This window comes from Helianthus annuus, chromosome 6 (genome assembly GCF_002127325.2).
Source record: "Helianthus annuus cultivar XRQ/B chromosome 6, HanXRQr2.0-SUNRISE, whole genome shotgun sequence".
Lineage (NCBI taxonomy): Eukaryota > Viridiplantae > Streptophyta > Magnoliopsida > Asterales > Asteraceae > Helianthus > Helianthus annuus.
The window spans coordinates 89,356,988-89,383,053 of NC_035438.2; the positions used below are offsets into that span (position 1 = coordinate 89,356,988).

Here is a 26,066-nt window from a genome sequence, read left to right on the forward strand (position 1 = left end):
CAGACACACTAAACTAAATTACCTTGTCAGTACTTAACATATAAGTACTGACAACACACAAACTACAAATTTGGACAATACAAATAACGAGATTTATATTGTAAACAATCTAACTTAGAAATGTTATTTTCCTGCCCATGGCATTATAGCCTAGTGACTTCTTGGGGGTGAGATAAGCCTTATGATCATTATGTCATGAGTTCAATTCCCACAAGTGGAGTTTTTCCTAAATTTAGGTTTCCTCCTGAATTTGTGTATAGGTATTATTGTCTAGTTGAGATGAATATGATTGGGTGGTTCCGCTGGTGGCACGATGATACTACAGTGGTCTGTCAGTAATCGAAATTTGTTCGTTCAAAAAAAATAAAAATAGAAATGTTATTCTCCTGATAGGGGCAAAACAAGCCCAAAGTACGACTTTCAGTCACAAGTAATTTTGTCAATTGATATTGAGTCTAATTTCAGTTTCTTGTTTTCATGTTTCATGTTTAAGATTAATTTTGATGTATTCATCATCCTTAAAAAAAAGACAAGGATGAAGAAGGGCAAATAAGAATTTATTAGTAAAATTTATCGACAAGAGTTGTGCATAATACATAAATTTATTAATTTTGAAGTATTCATCAACCTCTTCAATTGGTTACAACATTATAACAAGATCTGATGTCATAAACCATTTATACAAAAAACAATAAAACAAATAAAAAACTTCAATAAAGCATAAATGGAGTGTAATTGGGTAGTTAAGATTTTACTTCTTGGGAGCTAATCTGGACTTAATTTTCTCAACCAGTTTGGTTCCAACTTGGAATGTTTTAGTCAACACAACATCTTCCACAGTTGGAGACGAAGCAAACAAGGCGTTTGCCACCCGTTGGGTGCCAGGCAACTGGCTGTTGAAGGCTGCAATAACCTCGGCAGGAACTTTCCCGTTGTTTAACTGAAAGTGAATTAAACCTCTCGGAAATGTGAAGATTTCGCCTTTCTTGATGGTCTTAGAGAAGAGTTTATTGTCTGTGGTGATGAAACCAACATCCAATTCGCCTTCGAGCACAAACACTATCTCAGTGGCTCTTGGATGGGTGTGTGGTGGGTTGATACCCCCTGGTGCATAATCAATACGGGCCATGGATACTCCGAGGGTGTTTAGCCCTGTGATTTGTTGTACACTGGCTGGGGTAACGGTTGCACCGAAAGTGTTGTTGGTTGACCCTGGCTTCGCTAAGCCCGCGAAAAAGAAATCATCAGCTGATATGTTGCTTTTGCATTCGAATCCGTTCAATTTCACACCTGTTCATTATTTTTACAATAAAACATAGATCAAGATTTAGCTAGTGTTTCATTTAATCTTAAAAAATACATGTTATGTTCTATATATTGGCTTAGAAGTCAGAAACCTAATTAAACTCTAATCCTAACAAATATATAAACCAAAATGACCTATGTGAATTTTGAACTAAACATCTGCGCCCCCATTTAAAAACAAAACACAAAAAAATAAACCTCACAATATAATCCCTCCAACTTATTGGACTTTGATAATATTAGACCAACACCATATATGGACGACAATTAAAAAAAAAATAGCAAAATATTTTATCAAACAAGTCTCTGCTCTTAGGTAGACCATATGTGTCACTTTAGATATACAAATACAATAGATAAAAGTATAGTACTATAGTTGTTGGATAAAAAATATTATTTATTTTAATCATGAGATCATTTTTTATTAAAAAAATGTGTTATGAATTATGATTGATTAATAATGATAAGTTTTAAAAAAATATAATTAAAAAATAAGAAATGCACATCGTGCCACGTCCCCTGCTATATACTATTCATATCATTTTCTAATCCGCTTATATCAGAACGTTTAACGATATTACATTTATGGTGACGATAGGGAATTTGATGACACGAAATTCTTTTCATAGAAATCAATCAATCGTATATGTGGATAAACATAAAATTGTGTGTACTATAGTGATAGAAGTCGATTCGAGATGGCTAATCTCCCCAAAGACCCGTTGAGTGGGTTAGACTCCAAGAACTAGATAAGAGAAACAGAACAATACTTTTCAATAATGTTCTTCTTAATATTCAATGCAAAATGGATTACAATTTATAAGGAAGTATTAGTTCTATGAAGTGTTCCTAAATTATTGCAAGTAGTGGAGAAATGCAATGAATGATCCTAGTTACATGCATGCCGTGGGAAATGAAAACAATACAACTAATTTGAAATAGTCTTGCTCTTCAACCAACTAGAAGACCTGCTCCACTTTCGGCCTTTTTGACCAGGTCAGGTTTGTGGGTTAGGGTCAGCTAGGTTCTGGATCGTGTCACATAGGCAACACGTGGAACTCATATGTATAACTAGTCAAATGGTTTACGGGCTTCTAAATGATCTGTGATCGAGTTGTAAACATGTTTTATGAGATATAAAGGGGTTGGCATGTTAACATGTTTACTTAAGCACGTTTTTTTAACGGCTAATTTTTTTAATCCCCTATTGTGTGTGAGACTTAAATTTAAGACCTTCCTTTCCCAACTAAGGTGTTTTAAAGGTTTTGACTTTGCCAATAAACCACCACTCCATTGGTTTATTTAAGCACGTTAAACATGTTAACCAAAATATAGTCGCCGTTTAAAAAAAAAAAAAACTAACTAATTAAACCCCTTAGGCTAAACTCAGCAGCTTGACATACATTAAATTTAAGATATTTGCTATCGCACAACCATAAATTTGGTCAGAAAATTAGTGCCATACTTGTGGAAAACTTCAAGAAAATAAAAGGTAGATAAGACCAGAAGGCCGTAGATTATTCTATAAGTCATTGACTTTACTTTTCCAACCCTTATCTTTCTTCTCCCTTCGCATATACTATTTGACCAGTGATTATAAATATAAAAATAATGAGAAAAAAAAATTGTCAAAAAAGCCCGTTTAGATTATTTTTACCACTTTAGTCCTAAAATATTTTTTCTGTTACTTCTTTCTTTTTTGTCCTTTTTCTCATTTATAACTCTCTGTTAGTTATTCCTTTTTTATCGTTTTCCCATTTAATTAGAATAAATTATGACATAAAATGACGATTATGCCCTTTATTTAAATTAGGAAAACAACAACAAAAATGAAACTAGATCGAGATATAAAAGATTTATTTTTTAGACTGAAATGGAAAATGAGCCTCAACTCAAGGACTATTTTGGCATTTTACACAAAAAAAAATGTAGAGTTTTTCAAGAATCTATCAAGGACCATTTTGGCATTTTACAAAAAAAAAATGTAGAGTTTTACAAGAATCTAAAGGGGTTCAAGAATGAAGATCATATAATGCCCTAGTTGAAGCACAAAGCAATAATATGATTAGTTTGTACCTGAAGTAAGATCAGCAACACAAACATCTTGAAGCAAATCAGGATCTGCAGAGACAGAGGAAGCTAAGAAGACGGTCATCATCATGCCGATTATCAGCTGGTAATCAAAAGTAGCCATAGCAAAACTTGATTATTACAACAAGGAGAAAAGGAGAATTTGAGTGCGAATAATTGTTGGTGGGTTATGTGGTATTTAAACCGGGTAGAAAGTAGAAAAAGAAGACTTTCTGATGGCGATACCAGATCGGCAGCTGGACTGTTTCAACGTTTTTAAATATTTACGTCTTGATTATGTGGCCTTTATTAATTTATACTTTAAGACAAGTCAGTGGCCCACTTCGGTAATCTTTCATCAAAAGTAGTTATTTTCAAATTATTAGTAAAGGTTTTTTTTTTTTTTTTTTTTAACGGCAAACGCTTTATATATATATATATAAAGAGTCAGCAAGAAGCTGAGGGGATACAAAACAACAAAACAAACGAAAACGAACAACAGAACCACAAATTACAAAACGTCTACAACATCAAAATTCACCCAATTCCCCCACGATGGTGACGAGAGCTTTGATCTATTAAAAATCCAAATGAAAGCGTCTTCCTTGATAAGATCCACTGATTTAGAAACCGGGATGAAGTTACCGTTAAAAGCTTTCTCATTTCTGGCGAGCCAAATCCTCCAGGCCGTTGCCAATGCAATAGAATAAATCATCTTCTTCCACTTAAAACCACCCAGCTAATTCCTTAAATATCCGATCATCTCTACTATGTTGCCAATACTGGTAGGGAACTTGATCCTCATCCATGTCAATATGGACCACCAAATGCTCCTGGCCCATAGACAATTAACAAATATATGCAGCGGGTCTTCATCACAAATACCGCACCGAGGACAAACGACATCGGGAACCGGAATCCCCCTCTGCCGTAACCCCATTTTAGAAGCGATTTTGCCAAGCATGGCTCTCCACATCAGGTAGTTCACCTTTGGAGGAACCCAAGAATTCCAAACATAGGCAACCGGCTCAATATATCCCGAGTTGGCGGCCTCTTCTAGATCAAGTCTGACTTGCTTCACCGAAAAGGAACTATTAGGATCATTAACCCACTGCCATTTTCCCCCATTATCTTGAATTATGATGCCAACTTTGGCAAAATCCTTTTCCACATAATAAATATCCTTCCACGCCCCCGCAATCGACTTTTTTATGGGGAGGAAATTATTATTGTTAACAGCATTGGCGGCATGAATCGAGCTAATAACTTTGGCCCACATCTGATTCGGGTCATCTTTAAGTCTCCACCACCACTTAGCGAGCATAGCCTTGTTAAAGGAATGAATCCCGCCAAGACCCATACCTCTCGCTTTCTTTGATTTAATGATAAATTCCCATCGCAACCATCTCATTTTGAAACCCGAAGCAGATTTGCCCCACAAGAAATCTCTCCTTATTTTTTCAAGTTTATTTAGAATGCATTTCGGAGCCGCGAACAAAGAGAGGAAGTAGGATGGGAGGCTACCGAGAACCGACTTCGCTAATGTCAATCTATCGGCGAAGGAGAGATGCCTAGCTTTCCATTAGTAAAGGTTTCTAATATTAACACATGGGAAAAATTTATTTACATATGGTGTATACAGGTCGTATAATGTTATACGGTCCGTATAGAATTTAAAAAACTAACAAAGTTTGTATCAGCAGACTTTTTCAGTTTTTTTAATTCCAGACGGGCCGTATAACAGTATACGGCCTGTATACACCATGTGTAAATAATTTATCTGGTCGTATACTATGTATACGAATGATATATACGGGCCGTATACTGTTATACGGCCCGTATTCTTCGAAAATTAGATTTTTCTCAAAGTATTTAAGGGATTTAAGGTGCCAATCACACGAGACATTTTACAGCCGTGAGGTGGTCAAACCTTTCTAAAAGTAGAAAAAAAACATTAACAACTAACAAAGATTGAAGAACAAAAAGTCGCGTCGTATAACTGTAATAAAACGGAAGCTATCAACGCGGGGTTACGGGCATGGTGTTATTCTTTATTTAATATTTACAGAATAAAAGGAAGAGTGAGGCATTTGATGAGAGTTGTAAGGAGAAGCGTTGAAATCAAGGGTCCCGTCATTACAACTACTTGTTTTCAACGGGGATCTCTCAATTGAATAGACAGACACTTGCTTCATAGGACTCACTTGAATCGTCTCGAAAGTACTGAACAACCAAAATAACAGCTTCGGTTTCATCAGCCTGTACCGAAGAAACCAAATTCGCAACAATGAGTCTGAGTCCATTGTTGTTCGTGAATGTTTCGAATCATCATAGAAGACGTGTCAGGTTCTTCTGCTAGTGGTCGGGCTTCCAATGCTCACACAGGGTGATAAACAACGCTGATATGAACACAAACCAACTGCTTTATCTTGAGTCATTGGGAAAACTTTTCCTCAAGTGAGGGTGAGTAGTATGAGTCTGAGTCCATTGTGGTTTGTTAATGTTTCGAATCATCATATAAGACGTGTCGGGTTCTTCTGCTAGTTATTCGGAATGTTTCAAATCATCATTAAAATTAACAATGTGGTCTTGATTGAAGACGTAATTGCAAGACTGTTTGTCGGGCTTCGAATGCTCACACAGGGTGAAAAACAACCCTTGATGTTGAAACCGGTTTTACCTCATGAAAAGGAAAGAAACAATTTTTTTAGAGAAGCGTTTGGATTAAAGGGTTTATGACTCAAAGTTAACATTCAGATTCAGATTCAGAAAGCAGATGATTTGTACTTGGTTTATTCTCTTTAATCTATTAGAACGATCCTTGTTTTGTCACGTACATGCGTTTAATTCCCAACATACTTGTTTTGTCACGTACATTTCGTAAGAAACTTTTCGTGCACTGAACCTTCGGTTGTGTACGCAAATTCACCACCGGTTTCTACAGCACAAGCACATACACCGGTTTCCAGGTAGGGTTTAGAATGTTTGAAGGAATGTTGGTTCAATACCAACTCTTCTTTAGTAGTGTTTGTTTGAGAACCTGATTCAGATACACAAATTCATCACCGGTTTCTACAGCACAAACACATACACAGTTATGGTTTAGAATGTTTGAAGTATTCGGATTTTGTTGGTTTGTTGGATTCTATAACTACAATTCTTCCTACATTATTGAAAATTACTATATCACAAAGATTTGTTGAAAACCCAACTCTCTCTGTTATATACAACCGGTCAAATCACACACTATAAAGTGTAAACTTATCGTGTGTTGTAATTTGGAAAGATGACCGAATAGAGATCTGAATCAGGTGTGCATTGTTTAAATCTGAATCAGACTCTCTCCCCCTCCTTTTCTCTCTCTGACAACCCTAGACCCAAAAACCACTGCAATCCACCACGATTATGTCTCTCAAAGCATCTCTTATTTCTACTCTTTCTCTCTCCTCTCAAAAAAACCTAACTCATCCCATTCACTCATTGCATCGGGAAGGAAGGAGGAGACTCAACTGTCGCTGCAATGTTCTCGTTATGGTCGACGTATTCTAACGGTTCTGCGAAAAAAAAAACATCATCTGTTCATCATTGTTCTTGAAGATGAAGATGAAGAAACGAGGGTTTATTCTCTTTAATCTATTAGATCGATCCTTGTTTTGAGAACCTGATTCTGATTTAAACAATGCACGACATGTCTGTTAGTGGTTTCTGTAACCAATTGGGAATCACATATTTGCTTCAAGATTTACGTCTGATGTCTAAGTTTGATCACATTTGACTTCATCTACATGTGTTTTGAAATAGGCTTTGTTCTTCGTTTTTTGGATCGTTCTAATAGATTAAAGAGAATAAACCATTTTTTACCCTAAGAATACGGGTCGTATACTATTATATGGCCCGTATACACCATGTGAAAAGAAATTACCAGATCATTTTTTACCTTGTTAATACGGGTCGTATACTATTATACGGCCGTATACAGCTTGTGAACAAAATTTACCCGATCGTATACACTGTATACGATGATTGTATACGGGCCGTATAATATTATACGGCCCGTATACTATTGGTAAAAAATGGTTTATTCTCTTTAATCTATTAGAACGATCCTTGTTTTGAGAACCCTGATTCTGATTTAAACAATGCAGTTATTCCTCTCAATTGAATAGACAGATACTTGCTTCATAGGACTCACTTGAATCGTCTCGGAAGTACTGAACAACAGAAATAACAGCTTCGGTTTCATAAACCGGCTTTGAACGAGTCTAGAACACTCATAATCCTCATCTGGCTTTGAAACCGGACGGAATCTACGAAGAAACTGTGAGAATTTGTGGATTTCGGTTGGTTCAGAAACTTAACAAGAGAAACAACTAAAATAACAGCTTCGGAATCTATTAATACAACTGATTACTCGGTCGAATAATGGCCAATAATAAACAAATCATTAAAAATACAACTGAGTACTCGCCATTCTCTTGCACCTTCAACTATGTTGGTTCGGTTTAGTTATTTTCCGACTGTTTCAGTTATGATTCATAAATAATATCTAATTGAGAAGCACTAAAACGGTTGCGGTTGTCCAATTCCGGATCAGTAATGTAAGGAGAAGTGTTGAGATAACGGACATCCATCGAATACATCTTTCAAACTTTCAAAATTCAAATCAAACTAACACAAAGTATCTCGATATGGTTGGTGTAAAAGCTCACATTTTACTACGTTGACCATGTTTTTTGACAAATCATTTGCTTCCTGAATCTGAATCTGAAAGTTAACTAGACCCCTCAAGTTGTCATTCATAACAACTAAGCGTCTGGAGACGAGTATGTTGATATAGGAGAGTTGATGCAATTTTCCAAGCATTTTAGAGAGACCTTTAAGTACGGATCCTACAGCTGCATTTTAGAGAGACCTTTAAGTACGGATCCTATAAACTGTAAACTTATCGTGTGTTGTAATTTTAATAAAGCAATGAAGATTGAATATGCAAACTGCATCCGTTTTGTATACGGAAACAGTGGCTATGGGAAATACAAATCCGACACTTCTTCTGTGATGATTCGAAACATTTCGAATAACTAGCAGAAGAACCCGACACGTCTTCTGCTAGTTACTCTTTTTCTTTGATTTCAACAAATCTTTCAAGACCATTCACCTCTTTCAACCTACCAAAACACCATAAACCCCTTCTTTTAATCTATTAGAACGATCCTTGTTTTGTCACGTACATGCGTTTAATTCTCAAACATCAGCAACCATTTTTCCTTTTCCTTCAATTTCGAGAACATTCTCCCTAACATGAGAAATGAAAGAGATTTCGGGCAGTTGGTCGATGATGTAGGATCGTTCTCACGACCGAAACGAGTCGTTTAGAGATATTCTACTCAATATGAAAGGCGAAAACAGACATATTGAGTTCAATTCAGCTAGATATTCACTTTAAATGTCTTTCTGATTTATTTGACGAAGATTTACAGCGAAACGACACTTCGGCAGCACTTCGGCTCCGGAATAAACCTTCGTAATTTCGTACCAAATGACAAGACACTAAGGGTATTTATAGAGCTGCTAATTTCGCACGAACCTGATTAAGCGAAATTATGTTCACACGAAATTACATCCTGTAATTCGTGCGAAATTACCCTCTAACCTATTTCTGACAGATTTCTCGACTAACATGCCCTGATCTATCTATATACATACAAGACTCGATACAAGACGAAGTCGACAGATGGATGCACCAACAGACCCCCCCCTCGAATGTTGACGAAGTCTTCGGTGTCGAGTCTTCAATCTTCAGTCTTTATCAGTCATTTCGAACACTCCCAAAATATCTAACAATGTAAGCATCCCCGATCTCTCTTCTCTTTATATCAGCACCAACAAATAATCTCCCTCTCGGATGTTGAACTTGAATTCACAGGAACACAATCTGGCTCTCGAGCTTTATAATTCTCTTGATCAGATCTCTTGATTCCTTAAGTTCATCAGCATCATCAGCTTGTGTGAACGTCAGGATCTGAACTTGTCTCTACAATATTCAAACTCCCCTTCGTTAAACAGACTCCCCTTTGACTTGTGCTCGGGATCCTGGTCTGGCTTTCACAGGTTCAAGATCATGACCTGGCTCTCCTTTCAGGTATCAAAACCTGGCTAACCTGCACAATCTCTACCTCACAATAAATTTCACAAATTTAAAATTTGACAAATTTATTTACCACTTACAAGAATAAAATGATTTAACATTTAAAAGCTTCTGATGACTACTTGTAGACAAACATTCAAAATCTTTTCTTATTATCCACAGACTCCCTAAAATGTTCATCAAGTTTATCAATTGAATTTTGGAAATAAGCTTTTCAACCACAGATGTCGAAAATCTTTTTGAATTTTTTAAAAGTTTATGCTAAAACATACTGAAAATCTTTTTGATTTTGTTTTGTTTTTTTTTTAATGAAATGCAGTAAAGAAATATTTACAGACACTATTTTTGTGAGTTTGTGTAAAAGGATCATATCAGTTTTTAAGAAAAATCACCAACACCGTTAAGCTTTAAACATTTTAAGTTTTAAACAATTCACTTAAATTGTCAGTATACTGATCCACTTAAATTTTCACACAAAGTTCAACTGTTTCGAGATACGAGATTAATGTTTTAAGCACTTAAACTTATTCGCGTGTCCCACCTCAGAATATACTCCTATATCCAGACTTCTATATTCAGTCTTACAGGTGAATGTACACTAATAATATCTGTAAATGGATAAATGCGAGACCGTGAGAGCTCAGGCTAGAACTTCCGTTCGTACAAAGAGATGACGGCTCGTCTTTAGGTGTGTCCCATTTGGGGATCTTTTCTTCAACAGCACATGATTATCATTTTTCAATGTTTCATCATTTTTTTGTATTGAGGGCTGGCTTTAAGATTAAAGCTTTTGCAAAGTATTATACGAGGACTAGGCTATTGCTCCCGCAAAATCAGAAGTCCTGGTATAATACCCCAGATATCACCGCGCATAAAGACCTAGTATGTCAGAAATAGAAAATCTTTCAAACAAGATTTCGAGGGTTACCCATATATCCGAGAGATGTTCCCCACGATATAAGTAAGTTTTGATATTTATGTTTATATCTCGAAAACAATCTACTAAATGTATAAAAACCTACTGGCATATCCTCAGTGAGATTGTTTATCGCATTTTGACTTTCCAATTCTTTAGCGTGCTATGATAGTCCACTGATGTACTATCATTTCCTCTTTTTACAACAAAACTCTTTTTCATTTTTTTAATGTTTTTGGCTTTTAGGGTTTTATCATGTTTTTAGCCTTTTCAAATTTTCTATTGTTTTTGGATTTTTCTGCAATTTCTTAGTCCCCCTGAAATCCAAAATCATTTAAAGAAAACTTGAAAATAAACTTGACAACTGTTGTGAATTGCTTCAATTCGCCATTCACTCTGCATAAACAATCAGAACTCCCCCTAACAACTAACTATTTTCCCATTATGATTTCAAAACACTTAGGTATGTTTTAATCAAAATGGTTTTTCCGGAAAATTAGTTTTGTTGATTTTACCACATGTAAGATTGGGGATTACTCATCACTTTGTTCTCTTCAACCTCTTGGAAAAAAAATTTAAACAATTTTAGATTTTTATCAACACATACCACTTGTAGAAAATCAAGTACAACTTAATGTCCCTGATTAACCACTTGAAGACCAAAATATCACAGTTACCAACTTGTGAATTTCTCAAGAAAGATGCCGATTCCTACTCCCCGATTACCAACCTGGGAGTTCCGGCAAGTCAGGATTTTTACATATGAAAAACAGACATCCAAGCCTGACTAAACTTGGATGTGATCTCCTCTTCATCTGTTTCACTCGGGATGTACGTTGCCTTCTTTCTTTCATAAAAATCTTTTACCCCTTTCACTTTTCCATCGACCATTTTTCTAAATATCTTTTTCACATTTCCATTAAATGTTTTCTCGACATCGAATTCTTTCTTCTCTGAATAGAATTGATTCGAGATTTCAACCTTTCTAACCTTTTGTTTGAAATTATCAGTCCTCAATGGTGGAAAGTTCACATCATCCATTGGAGGAACTGAGTTTTCTTCTTTTGAAACAAATTGTGGCTCCTCTGATTTTGTGGAATCAGATTCATCGCCAGATTTTCATCAGATTTCTTAACAACCCATGTTTGGTTGTCAAGATTTCCCCTTTTCTTGTAAAATCTTTTTGAACCCTCTCCAACTTCATATGTTGAGTTTCTAAAAACTTTGAATTTTTTAGTTGGTGGTTCATTTTTCTCAACAACTTTTTCTTTAAGTTTAAAAACAACTTCCTGTTTGATTTTGGTAAACAATGGACAGTTCCAGGCTATGTGACCAATTTCTTGACATCGAAAACAGGTTCTTGTCTCCTTTCTTTGATTGACTTCATTCTTCATTCCTTCTTTCCTCTTCGCAAGGAATTCTTTGTTCGATTGCTTCCAGAATTTGCTCTTTGCTTCTTCTTCCGAACTTGTCCCTGAAACAAATTTAGTTTTTGGTTTAGAACTTTTCTCATTTTTGTAATTTTCGGGTGGAATAAAACCTAACCCTTTCTTTTTGAAATTACCGTTATGATTTGGTTTCTTTTGAAAACTAGAACCAGAACTGTAACCTTTTTTCTTGTTTAATCTTTGTTGAACTCTTGAAGTGTATTTTTTAGGTTTTACATTAAGATTTACATCTTTTATTTCAGAAATATTCATTTCTATTAATTTGAAAACCTTTTTGATCTTTTCAGTTTGAACACTTCTTATTGGAAATTCCTCATCATAATATAATTTGTCCGAATCATTCAAAGTATATGCCACTTTGATTGATTCTTCATTCAAATTAGATTTTGATAACAAGAATTCTTTATTGCAAACCCTTTTAACCGATGGTTTTGAACTGTTGACCGACGAACTTGAAGTTTCTGACTCAGACTTTGACTCCGACTCTTCATCTTTATCCAACACCTGATCAACCACCTTTTTTATTAACTCAGACTCATGATCAGTGTCAGACGATGTGAACGTGACATCAATGTTTTCTGGTAACTCATCAGTTGTTTCGGATTTTAACTTTATATTGACAGCCTTTTTGACTTGCTCCTCATTCGGTTTTCTAGGAGAATACCCTTCCCAGATCGGAGGCGGACACTTGTTATAACTGACACTCTGTTTCTTACCAGTATCCTTTTCTTCCGTCTTCTCATCTTGAAAGGCTTCAAGACCTGCAACAGTTGGATAAATTCGATCAATCAAATAATCAGAACTAGAGTAACTTTGTAACAATCGTCTAATTCTCTCATTTTCGATATTTTCTGTCTCCAACTCCTGCTTCCACTTTGCACTTTCTTCAATGTAAAAATTTATAGCTTTCTTCTTTGACATCATCACAACATTCATCATTGTCAATGTATCTTCTCTTTTAGAATTTGTCTTTTGTAAACCAGTTAGTGTTCTGTTCAACACATCATATCATTCTTTCACGTATTTAGATCAAACAGTAACTTTTCCTTCATCTTGTCAAGCTCACTTAACTTTTCATCTTTTTCTTCACACTGCTTGCAAGATTCCAAGCATTTTTGACACGGTTTGATGACTTCAACAATCTTTTCAACTTCAATTAATTTTTCCACTTCAACCACTTTTTCAACTTCAACCGTCTTCTCAGCAACTTTAACTTCTTCACTTTGTTCAGACTTCTCTTTTTGAACAACACTTTCACATTTCATCTTCTTCTGTTCTTTTGCTGCTCGTCTCTCCTTCAACTTCTCCAATCGATCTGCAAAATAAAATTGAAAACTTTCAGGAGATAAATGAGTTTTTGCAATATTAATATGCATTTCTTCCTCATCATCACCATTGTCATCAGTTGGTGATTGATAAAAAATTATTGTCTTTTCTGAACTATCATCTGAAGAACTAGATTCTTCATCTTGATTCTTCTCAACATCAAACACTTTCATCCATTTATTCATCAAATCTGGTTCTTGAACTATTTTTGCAATGAATGCTCCTAGCTTTGTATCAGGTGGGACGTATTTATCCCAGCTAAAACCTTCAGCTACTTTCTCATCATCTTGATCTATGATACCATAATAAGCTTTCTTATTTGCCTCTTCGATCATCTTCTTTTTTCCGTCTTTAATAGCATTTGATGATGATGGTTGTTGCTTATGAGGCTGCTGAGTAACTTGAAGATAAATTGCTTTTTGATAATAATCATTGTTTCCGAAAGGATTCTTAGCTCCTCCTGCTTCTCGGTTGGTACACTCCCTCTTGAAATGTCCTTTCTCCCTGCATCGAAAACAAGTAACTTTAGATTTATCAAAACCCAAAGTAGAAACATTTGCATCCAAGAAATCATTTCTTCCTGTAATCATCTTGAATTTTTCAGCTCTTTTCAAAACACTTGCTAAGCACCATTTAATGTCCATCAACTCCATTTCTTCTGCATCAATCTGATCGTAATCCTCTTTTGTCAACATAGGATTTCCGATCCTTCCTGCAACCAATCCCTCATAAGATTCTAACACAGTAGCAAGCAATGACATGTGACTTTTGGCAATCTCTTCAGAGAAGTTTTGGCCATTCTGAAGATGCAACGCGATGTTGCAATGTAAAACTTAACCATTATTGCTGTTTGTGTTTTGAAACTGATGACTCGAGGTTGAACTCTTCAGATTAACATTCGGGTATGAAGAAAATCCACAGTTGCTACTTGAACTTTGATTACCTGTTCCAGATGAATTTTCTGCACTGAAAGCAGTTTGGATTTTCGGACTTGCTTCGACATCCTGAACACTTCCTTTGTAATACATCTTAATATCTTATTGACCACTTGGATTGTTCATCCTAGCAATCTTTTGCTGCTCAAGATCTTGTCCTTCAATCTTTTCGATAAACTGAGAAATTGTCAAACCATCATATTCTCCAGTATTCTTTAAAATCATCAAAAATGTACCCCATTCTTTCTGCGGTAATGCATCAGCCAATTTATCAACCCATTCTTCTCGTTCTTTGTTTATTTCCAACAAAGACATCGAACGAACTAAGTGACAATATCTTTCAATCAGTTTCTTTGTACCCTCACCCGGTAAGCTTGTAAACAGATCAAATTCTTTCTTTAGTAATGCCTTTTTATTCCTGATCATCTTCTCACTTCCCTCAAACTTAACACGAAGTGCATCCCAAATCGAACGTTAAGTGTTATCATGTTGAAGTAAAATGAAGATGTCTTCTTTCACAGCTTGCTGTAGTAGACTAATCATCATCTTTTCTGCTTTGTACATATCTCGTTCTTTGTCTGACAATTCAGAAATTGCTTTTATAACTCCCAACTCAGTACGTGGTCTAACATACTTTTTCTCGATACATTCCCAAGATCTCAAGTGATTAGCTTGAACCCAATTATCAAATCGGTCTTTCCAACCATAATACTCCTCAATTCCCATTAGCTTCGGGAGTTTTTGCAAAGTTCCAGTCTTATTTTCCATATTCATGCTTTGAGCAATGGCAGCCGGAGTAGTCGGGGATGTAGCAAATGCGTTATAGAATTCTTCTTCCATGATTCGGTAACAAGTTTCAAAATCAGACACTTTCAAACGAAATTATCTATTTCAAAAGAAATCCCTTCAAGCGAAATAACCTCTTCAAGCGAAATAACCTGCACAACAGACCTTCAAACGAAATCAGAATCTTCAAACGAAATTAGTGATTTCAAACGAAATAGTGGTTTCGTTCGAACCAACCAAACGAAATACAATTTCGTGCGAAATTATACACAGATTCAAACGAAATCAATCTCTTGGAACGAAATTGTAATTTCGTATGGAATATCTCAAGCGAAATCTAATTTCGTGCGAAATTAGCAACAATTTCAAACGAAATTAACCACACAATGTAATTTCGTGCGAAATCAAGAGGGCTATTTCGTGCGAAATTATGCTGATGTCATCATGTCGGTCAAACTTTTGTCAAATTGATTAGGTTATAGCTCGATTTTAGGTCCAATTTTCTCAAGGCTTTGTTAAAACACAATTTCGCATCTAATATGTGAAATTCAAACCATTTTAACTGTGAAAACTTGTTCAATTTCGAAAAGAAGGTGTAGAAGTCAGAAAATTTGATGAAATCAAGCTGAATTCGGTAGAACTCCTCCTCCTGAGCTCTGATACCACTTGTAGGATCGTTCTCACGACTAAAACGAGTCGTTCAGAGGTATTCTACTCAATATGAAAGGCGGAAACAGACATATCGAGTTCAATTCAGCTAGATATTCACTTTAAATGTCTTTCTGATTGATTTGACGAAGATTTACAGCGAAACGACACTTCGGCTCCGGAATACACCTTCGTAATTTTGTACCAAATGATAATACACTAAGGGTATTTATAGAGCTGCTAATTTTGCACGAACCTGATCAAGCGAAATTATGTTCACACGAAATTACAATTTCGTGCGAAATTATCAGCTAATTTCGTACGAAATTACATCCTGTAATTTCGTGCGTAATTACCCTCTGACCTATTTCTGACAGATTTCTCGACTAACGTGCCCTGATCTATCTATATACATACAAGACTCGATACAAGACGAAGTCGACAGATGGATGCACCAACAGATGACATGATAGATAAAGATCTTGACCCGATCATATCCATTTTCAAGTTTTAGAGTTGATAGAAGACGTGTCGGGTTCTTTTGCTGGTGGTTTCTGTAACCAATTGGGAACCACATATTTGCTTCAAGATTTATGTCTAATGTCCAAGTTTGATCACATTTGACTTCATCTACATGTGTTTTGAAATAGGCTTTGTTCTTGGTTTAATGAAGCTACACGTAACATCTAGTTATATTCCTACATCTATAACTTTTGTTCACTGACAAACTATATGACATGTGTCTGGTCCAGTGATCTCAGTACTACACCTGCATTTTAAACAATGCACGCCTCAACAAAGATAACGGATATCCATCAAGCTCAAAAAGAAAACTTGTGTTTCCCATAGTCACAAACGATTGCGGTTTTTATTTCGCATAGCCACTGTTTCCATACTAAAAAACGGTTGCGGATTGTATTTCGCATAGCCACCATTTCCGTAGTAAAAAACGGTTGCGGTTTGCACATTCAATCTTCAATACTTCATTAAAATACCACTAGTAGAAGAACCCGACACGTCTTCATGTTACAGAGAATGTTCTAGAAATTGAAGGAAAAGGAAAATATTTGTTGAAATCGAAGAAAAGATTAAAAAAGATGAATTTAGGCGTGCATTTGGAACAAGAAGTCCAACACTCCGTTTATTAAAAGTAGCAATCACCTCCAATCATTTTTCTGGTCAAATTACACAATATAAAGTTTAAAGTTATCATGTGTTGTAGTTTGGAAAGATGACCGAATAGAGATCTGAATAACAAACTGTGGAGAACTTGTTTGTGTCGGGTTCTTCTGCTAGTTATTCGGAATGTTTCGGATCATCATAGAAGACGTGTCGGGTTCTTCTGCTAGTGGTTTCTGTAACCAATCCATAATCACCCTTGGTAGTTAATCGAAATCGATAAATAACCAACACGAATATCTCTACGATCGCCAAGGTTTCCATCAACGGATTGATCGGTAACGTTACTCTACCTGTGCTCCGATTTAAGCGGCGTGTTTGATGTGCGTGAATTATATATATTTTTTAATTAAGTTTTTCTTCACACAGATTTAGTTTTAAAAATGGGTTTTCACCTAAAAACTAACTACACACACAAAAGGGCAAGTGTACCCGTCGGGTGGTAATATAGCTAATCGGTAAGAACCGGATATCAATCCGTGGAAGCGGTGTCTCGATACTAAACTTTTGCTACTTTAAAGCCTTTTCAAATGTTTGGGTTGATTTTTCTAACTTAGCTTGCAAATAAATAAACTACTAAAAATTCTAACAAGAACAATATCTAAGATAGGGTTGCCTAAACTAAGTTTCCACTAACAAGCATATGACAACAAGGAGGAAGATTTGTGATGATGCAAATTCTAGATTTAACTAAGTCCCCAATCAAGGCTTCCTAGTCTATAATTCTTAGGAAAATTTAAAATGAATTAACATTCTAATCACCTAAAAATTATTCTTTTAAGCTCACTTGCTAAGTTGATGTTAATCTTTAAACATGAGTTATTTGTTTGTCAAAACTCCTAACTCTACAAATTAGGGAAAACTAATATGAACAACACACTAGTCAACCTAACTTGGTTTCAAGTAGTTGGCAATATCATCATGTTCTTGATATGAACCACAAGCATGGTCATGCTAGCTAACAACTTTGGCCTAAATCATCAACAAAACATGAACACAAACTATAGAATTCATATAAACATACTTTTGATCTTTCCAAATCTAGATGCAAGAATTCACACACAAGCTCAAATCATTGTTCATATCACATTAGCACTCACCATTCCTAGTTTCATGCTATGAATCATACTAACAAGTTAACAAGATTCAATAATTATAATCTCTACATGGGCTTTCCAACACAACATGTAAATACTTATGAGCAAACATTCAAGAACAAGAACTTTAAGCATGCAAATGAATTCCAAGAACAAGACTAAGTGACAACATGAAGATTAACAAGAACAATCATCACATCTACTTCCATATTATCATATGTTCATAAGCTTCAACATAGTTTAGACAACACAAGTGTTTAGCCCATAAGGCTCATGACTACCAAATCAAGCACAAATAAACATAAATTGTTCATAATGTAGTAAGCTAACCAAGTTAAAGACAAGAATTAAATGGTGTTTGAGTAGATCTTCAAGTGATTTAATCCTCTTCAAGGCTCCCTCTTGGCTCCAACAAGCTTCCAAGACCAGATTCTTGAGAGAAAAAGTCACCAAAATGCTCCAACTCCCTTGCAAATGAGCTAGAAACTCGTATTTAAACTGCTGGGCATTTGGCACTACCATGCCACCTTTTGGCACGGTCGTGCTTGGCAAGTGTCAGAGTCACTTTTCGTCTGTCAATCTTGTTTGCTACCATTTCTGGAAAAATCCCGCTCAAATGTTCCCGAGGTCGCACGACCGTGCTCGGAGATGCTCTGGTCGTGCGAGCCGGTAGTGCTCGGTAACAGTCACATCGTTCTCGGAAACAAGCTGATCAGGAGTTGATTTTGGCCTGGCACGGTCGTGCCACTGTTTGGCACGGTAGTGCTCCCCTGAATTTTGATGATTTGGCTGATAGATGCTAGTGCTGGCTGAGAGTGCCGATGTCGGAGGGCTTGGCACGGTCGTGCCACTGTTTGGCACGGTAGTGCCATATCTGGCAGTTTGCTGGAATGCACCATTTTAGCTCTATTTTGCTCCAAAAGCTTCCGTTTCATCACCGGGCCGAAGCACGGACCTGTATTTTCACAAACAACTCAAATGAGTACCAAAATCAATGAAAATACAAAGAGTTTTCGCATAAACGGGGCGTATTTGACGTTTAAAAGATGTATAAATTCTTATACATCAGTGTTCCAATCAACGTTTATCGACATTGTTAAAGGTGATGAATAGTTTAGAAACCCTAGAATGATAGTGTTTTTACGGGAAAAAAAACGTGATACTTGAAAAAACACATTATATATGGCCCGTATATAGTTATACGGCTCGTATACATGTGGTAACATCAAAAACCTCACAAAATAAATCCATTGAGCCGTATACGTTTTACAATTCATATACACATGTATACGGCTCGTATAACTATATACGGGCCGTATATAATAAAATCAAAAAAACATTCCCTACGCATTTTCCTATTCAAAAACATTCTACAAGGGTCGTATAATTGTATACGACACATATACAATAGGGGGTGTGAAAATAAGATATAGGGGGTGTTAAAATAAGGGGGGCCTTAGTAAATTGCCTTTTTAGTCCTTAAGATTTATCTTAAATTGACATTTTATTTTAAATATTTTTTTTTCTTCTCTAGGTCCCTAAGTTTTCTATTTTTTGTCATTTATGTTCAACCCATTAACTTCATTAAAAATTGACAGTTAACTCACACTAAATAGTTTGATAGTTGCCATTTTCATCCAAATACCATTTTTTTCTTTTATCTGTTTTATATTATATTATATTTTATATATATATATATATATATATTTATAGGGCCAGGACTTAGAGAAAACGGTGAAAAGTGTGAGAATAGTGAGAACACTTATGGATCGTCCGATCAAAACAATCCATGGACTAGATTGCGCGGTGGCGTTTTCGTAAATAACACAAATATAATTATGTGGACGCGCTTCATTAAGGGTAAAAGAGTCTTTTTACCGCTCATATCCAAAACGCCAAATATGATAAAACGCCAAACAAAAAATAAAACGCCATTAAAAACAAAACGCCAAAAATTAAAAATAAAACGCGTTGAATATTACATGAAGATGAAACAACACAAATAACTGAATTACAGTTATTAACATTTATTAGAAGAAAATCCCTCCTAAATTACGCGCCAAAAACATCATTATATAAACAAACGTAAAAACAAAGCTTCAATAATCACTTCAATCTATCCATTTCCTGCAAAAAAAACACCTTTAACCAAAAAACACCAAATTAAACAAAACGTCAAAAATGGCAACAATCGTTTCGTGGAGATACACTCTGGGAATCAGGCGATACGTCATCCATTTTGACAACAGAAGGAGGGTGTATGTTAAGACGATCAGGGCTATTCTGAAGATGGAAGAAGAGATACAGAGGCAAATCATATCCATTGGCATCGCTCTAGACAACGAATGCCATGAACCGCATATGCTTATGAAAGTATTAACTAGCAAATTTGGACCAATCAAAGGAAATGTGAAGCCAGACCCTGTCATGACATCATGGCGTTTTGATGATGAAACAGACATGGTGACGATTACATACGACAGCGGAGAGCAGCAAGTCTACTGGCTAGAGAACATCATGACAAAGCAGCGACTGAGTTTCATAGAAGAATTCAATAACGCCACCTGTACCAACCCAGAAATAGACTCAAAATTGGAGTTAATGCAAGACATGTTCAGGTGGAGGCTTCAAAATCTTCAGGAACAAGAAGCTGATGAAGGTGAATATGATGACATGGATGAAGATCAAGATGAAGACTCCAAGGAGGAAGAAGATGACACAACTGATGGATACTATTCAGATAAAGTACCTTCTGACGAAGGATTTTAATTTTTTTTTTCATCTTTTTTTTTCTTCAATGTAATCTTCTTCTTTTTTTTAAGATAATTAGATAATATATTTCTATCTTTATTAGCAAAACGCCAAAAAAATACTAAAAATGGTTAACCCTAACAAAACGCCAAAAATAACAAAAAATATCTTTCTTGCTTAAAATTTTATTTACTCCGTTATTGTATTTTGACATGTTGTTCTGCATAAAGCCATTTAAAAAAACGCCAAACTTAGAAGATGGGATGTCAATAACCTATAAAACTGATAAAAGCTAATCAACTCAGAAAATACAAAAAAACAGAAACTGAAAAGACAGTTACTTTATTACTATCATTTATTACAATAAAAAGTCCCGCCTAAACTACGCGCCAAAAAACTCCTATAAGAGAAGGGTCTATATACAATGAAATTAAACACACCCAGAAAAACAGAAAAAAGCCATATCCTCTAGAAACAACTCCCTTTAAAACGCGGCAAAGCTTTCACTAAAATGCATCCGTTTTCTGAGCGGGTTAACTCAATAATATTTTGCTGAATGAGATGGACAAGTATTCAAGAAAAAGAGACTGATGACATTGATATGCCATCATGTAAGCTATGTTCTTGATGATTATTTGAATGGAATAAACAGATCAACACAAGGATAAAATGTTATTTTGGACTCCATTATTACAAATAGCATCAAGCAAGAGTTGATCTTTAATGACATGCCACCAAACAAGAATATCACACCAAAAAACAGGTTGCCACTAAGCAGCTACTACTAAAAAAAACGGGGTTTATGAAGGAAAGTTGGCATCTAGCTAAAGTGTTCAAAACGCCAAAAACAAATTCAAGAAAAGAAGAGGCTGATGACATTGAAGATTCGGAAGAAAAATTAGATTACCATTTTGTATTATTTTTGTTTTCATTTTATATTGTTTTGATATCAAGAAATTTGTTGTTTAGTTATATAAATAAATACATTATTATAAATAAAATACATTATTATATAAAACGCCAAAAACTACAAACACCAAAACGCCGGTAGTATGAAAACTGGGAGAACAGCTGCTGGCAAAAGCACATTGTAAAAAAGGGGTATTAAACCAAAATTCACTAAACGCAAAAAAAAATTGGTCTTCTGTAATCTCTTATGCAAATTTTAATGACTCGTAATGAATTTTTATACAAAAGGCCAAAAACGCCAAAAAATTAACCAGAAAACGCTATAACGCCAAAAAGTTATATATGTGACACAAAAACAATTAATTCAACGCCAAAAAGTTTTAAAAAAATACAATTAACGCCAAAAAAAAACTTAGACGCCATAAAATATCATACCGCGTAGGGAAAATAAAAGAAGAATGAAAAGACAAAAAAGCCCCTCCGCCCTTCTCTATGACGCGGGACACGTGTTGGGCCAGGATGCGTTCTCACCGTTCTCACACTTTTGAGCGTTTTCTCCTGATCACGTTTATATATATATATATATATATATATATACTACTTTAATAAGCATATAGGAAGGGCAAGAATGGTCATTTGTCATTGCACAAGCATTTCAAGCACATTGTACAAACATCTTAAGCATAAAGGTGTTGAAAATTGTTTTAACACGCTATTGAACCTAATTTTGAGCGGCCAATTTTTGTTCAAATTTTGAATCACCGCTCATCCCCAATTCCCCATACATCCTGTCTTTTCATCTCTTCCTTTCGATTTCTCCACCTCCCAAAACCATCTCCAACTCTCAGTTTTATGTAAACATGAACCCTAAAAGCACCTAATTTCTACATGGCTATTCTTGCAAAATCCCTCGATTCCAAAATATTGAGCCACGATCCAAACAAAACCACCTTCAGATCTGAATAAAACCACCCACGAAAAGGTTTGCAACGGTGAACAAAATCCCCTCTACTCCATGGTTTCAGCCGTCACTGGTGATACTCCAGGTTCTTCCCTTCTCTGGTTCCAGAGATGACGATGGTGGTGTCACGGAAGAGGTTCCAGTAATCCATTGTCTTCAAACTCTCTAATGCTAAGGTTCAATTTTTCGAAATACAGTGCTTGAGCTATCGCGTTTATTCTTAGTGTACAAATTGAAACCCTAGATATGTTGTTCGGGTTCAATTTCTTTTGAGGAATTCGGATTTTGTGTTTTTGTTTACACAAAAAGGTTTTTGATTTTGTGAATTGAAGAACTTCAATTATAGGGTTTCGTTTATTTTAAGTATAGGGTTTGACATTTGTGATGAATCAGCAAATCAGTTGCAAATTGGAACTTACAGGAATCAGGGTGTTAAAACCAATTGTAGCACTTTATATATATTTTAGCAGAACTTGAACCTGTTCTTCTCTTATATTCATCTGTAGCACATTTTGTATATTTATTTTTGTATCATTGAAGTAAAAACATCTTCATTTGTTTGTTGCTTACAAAATACCCAACGTAGCAGTGAGGATCTTAATAACCAGCGGAACATATTCTGGGACATTTTGGGATTCTTGAGGTATTTTTTAGCAATAATATCTGAAAAACATTGCATTCGTTTAAAATGGTTTCATTAATGGTTTCTATATTTCTTTTTGTAACAAATAGGACAAATATAGTCCAGGAACCTCTGTGAAGATCGGTGGAGAGTCACTTACCACCACAAGATGGTGCTAGCTGGTACAGGTTTGTAAAATGTTGCTTATTGTTAGGTGTTTTACTAAAGATGGCACTATGGGCAGGTTGAGTCAAGTCAAAATAGGTCAGGTATTTACCTCAGGGACAAAAATGGCATTTTACTATTTAGTTTAATATAGAACCTTTTGCCATTTTGCTTATAGGGGCTTTTATATCAACTGCTTATTTTAGTTACAGTCGGGCAAAAACTGTGAACGAGAATTTGAAAATTAATGTTGCTTTGTTATCACGATTTGATTTGGTATTCATATTGCCTGACAAGCCTGATGAGTAGCTTGACAAACAAGTTTCCGAACACATTATGTCGGTAAGTCACTCGACGTCTGTTTTGACTTTTCACAGAGTCAATTTGTAATATGTATTTTTTTTTTTTGCAGCTGCATACGGGAAGTGGGAATAGTTCACAAACTGTGAAAAAACTTACAGGTGTGTTTATTTTTCTGTAGAGCTTTTTACCTCATGGATTATTTTACTGTAGAAACTGATCAACATATATTGAATATAAATGAAAGCGGTTAATCCCATTAATTAATTAATTAATTATTAATGAGTGTTTTACAGTACTGATTGTGTGGTATTGATCAACTATTCAACTATCTGAGCTGAATATTTTTTATTGTCTTGGCATATGTTCAATAATATTTTTTTAACAATGTTCTTTAAATTTCTGTATGACCCAATAGAACTTCAGGATGTGAGGACCGAGTATGGGATGCTAAAAGAATGTAGTGCAGCTGTTGAACGTGCCAAGTTGCTGGCTTCTGAGGTTGTTGGATTAGAGATGAAGGTACTGCACACATAACTTGAACATACTTTTCAGAGGTAAAAATTGACAGGTGTGGTATGGGTCAAACATGTGATTTTTTTGGTGTGGGTTGAAACTTTTCAGGTCGAGTTAGGTTAACAATGGAGAAGTACATATTTTGGTTAGAGCTACAGTTTCAGCTGGGAACATACAGGTTTGTCCAGGTTTCTTTCAAATAACAAACACGTCAAATAAAAAGGGATCAGTACCTATTCAAGGCTAATGTGTGTATTATAACTGCTGTGATTGGGTCTGGTGTGCTGTCGCTAGCATGGGCGATTGCGCAGCTAGGTTGGGTTGCTGGTTCGGCGGTTCTCATGACATTTTCGTTCATCACTTATTTCACCTCCACCCTTCTCGCTGATGCTTACCGTGCACCGGACCCCGTTCATGGGAAGCGTAACTACACCTACATGGATGTGGTTCGAGCCACTCTAGGTACAAAATATTTAGTTTTTCTGGATGTGTATTTTTCTTCTTGTTAATGATTTTATATCAAGGGCAAAATTGTCTTTAAACAGGAGGGAAAAAAACGCAGTTATGTGGGATAGCTCAGCATGTGAACCTTGTTGGAGTTACTATTGGTTACACAATCACTACTTCTATAAGCATTGTGTAAGTACATTGAATCATATTAATGAGTTATCTAAAAATTTGCGGAACTTGAGGGGTTGACGTTTTTTATACTTTCTGAGCAGTTAAATTTTATTTTTGTGTACCCGGCGCTATGGGGCTTGATGGGTGAAAATGGCGCCATAAAGCGCTCTACTACGGGTGGACTAAGTTTAATTACGTTTTGCAATTTAATATACAGGGCAGTGAAAAAGATCAAATTGTTTTCACTATAGCGGGCACGACGCACATTGTCAACCATCCAATTATCCATACATGGCTGTGTTTGCAGTTATACAGATCGTGTTAAGCCAAATCCCAAATTTTCATAAACTATCATGATTATCGTACTAGCCGCAGTGATGTCTTTTGCTTACTCTCTCATTGGACTCGGTCTCTCTTTTGCGAAAGTAGCAGGTAAGTTTTCACTTTTGTACAATTTAAAGTACATTTTTTTTTAAAAAAATGAATAATAAAATTAGTTATGTATTAAATATGTCCAGGAGGGGTGCACACGAAGACAACTCTATGTATGAGACTATTTGTGAGCGGGCTAAGGAAAATTACATTGCTGGACAATGTGGCATCTGTCGAGTAATAGCCATTATGGTCTGCTCTTTCTTCTTGCTCAAATTGGCACATCAAGGGGTAGAGGAAAGCCATTGACATTCTGGAAAGGTCATTTGAGCTACCAGTTATTCAACGTCACAAACCTCCTGAATTACTTCTTTATTAGTTACTTGATAAATATGAGTTTAGTGTATAACAAATTCTATTATAAGTAATCCAAATAGCCTTTTTTCAGATATTAAAATTTTGTACTTATGTATAAGATATAATTTAAGTTTGACAGTTAGGAATTAGCAGCTTTGAACTAGGGAAATTATGATCTTTTTCCATTCATATATGTTAATCCCATCTGTATTTAATGCAAATAATAGGCCTTTAACTCTGAATTTGTTAACTTCTGCTGCAGAGTTGACTTTGTCTCCATAACCATGTGATGGCTGATGAACACGAAAAAGACTTGGTAGACATGTTAAAAGAAAATTACCCGACTGACATAATCAAATACATAAATTATGTCGAATCCCTACAACGTGGACGCCCGTCACATGTTTGATGGAAAAACTGTAATCGAGATAAGATAAGTAGCTTAAGTGCCAATGGCCATTCGTTGCCTAAAATTCATCTGTTCATCAGCCAGATCCTTGTGACTGGCCCTGGTTTTGTAGGTGAAACAATTGTTTTTGTTGCTTTTCATTGGGTCGATGCATTAGATTCTTGTAAGTTTGTAATTAATGAGATCAAAACATTTGTTCCCATATAGAAGAAAGAGGTTTACTACAAT

The 26,066-nt window shown here is 35.6% G+C and overlaps 1 protein-coding gene and 1 long non-coding RNA gene across 10 annotated transcripts; one reads left to right on the plus strand and one right to left on the minus strand.

The window, feature by feature from the left end:
• Positions 1-556: 556 nt before the first annotated feature.
• LOC110865737 (germin-like protein 5-1) lies at positions 557-3,621 on the minus strand. The gene is made up of 2 exons (XM_022115058.2): positions 3,382-3,621; positions 557-1,290 (listed from the first exon to the last, which is right to left on the minus strand). The coding sequence occupies exons 1-2, from the start codon at positions 3,497-3,499 to the stop codon at positions 752-754; spliced, it is 657 nt and encodes a 218-aa protein (XP_021970750.1). The 5' UTR covers positions 3,500-3,621; the 3' UTR covers positions 557-751.
• Positions 3,622-22,265: 18,644 nt separating this feature from the next.
• Positions 22,266-25,835, plus strand: LOC110865736. Of its 9 annotated transcripts, none has more exons than XR_004861025.1 (11): positions 22,269-22,652; positions 23,066-23,119; positions 23,209-23,605; positions 23,676-23,724; positions 23,982-24,085; positions 24,188-24,257; positions 24,391-24,541; positions 24,625-24,718; positions 24,918-25,132; positions 25,219-25,393; positions 25,692-25,835. It is a non-coding gene; the product is annotated as an uncharacterized LOC110865736 (long non-coding RNA). The 9 variants fall into 9 exon arrangements; XR_004861026.1 differs by lacking the exon at positions 25,692-25,835 and having other exon boundaries at positions 22,272-22,652; positions 23,063-23,119; positions 23,209-23,286; positions 23,442-23,605; positions 25,219-25,529; XR_004861027.1 differs by lacking the exon at positions 25,692-25,835 and having other exon boundaries at positions 22,266-22,652; positions 24,802-25,132; positions 25,219-25,529.
• The last annotated feature ends 231 nt before the right edge of the window (positions 25,836-26,066 follow it).

Excerpts from the sequence above, each read along its gene's own strand:
- LOC110865737 (XM_022115058.2), bottom strand. The coding sequence starts at position 3,499 with ATGGCTACTTTTGATTACCAGCTGATAATCGGCATGATGATGACCGTC. Across the intron at positions 1,291-3,381 it reads TGTTGCTGATCTTACTTCAG|GTGTGAAATTGAACGGATTC; the intron begins GTACAAACTAAT and ends AATAATGAACAG.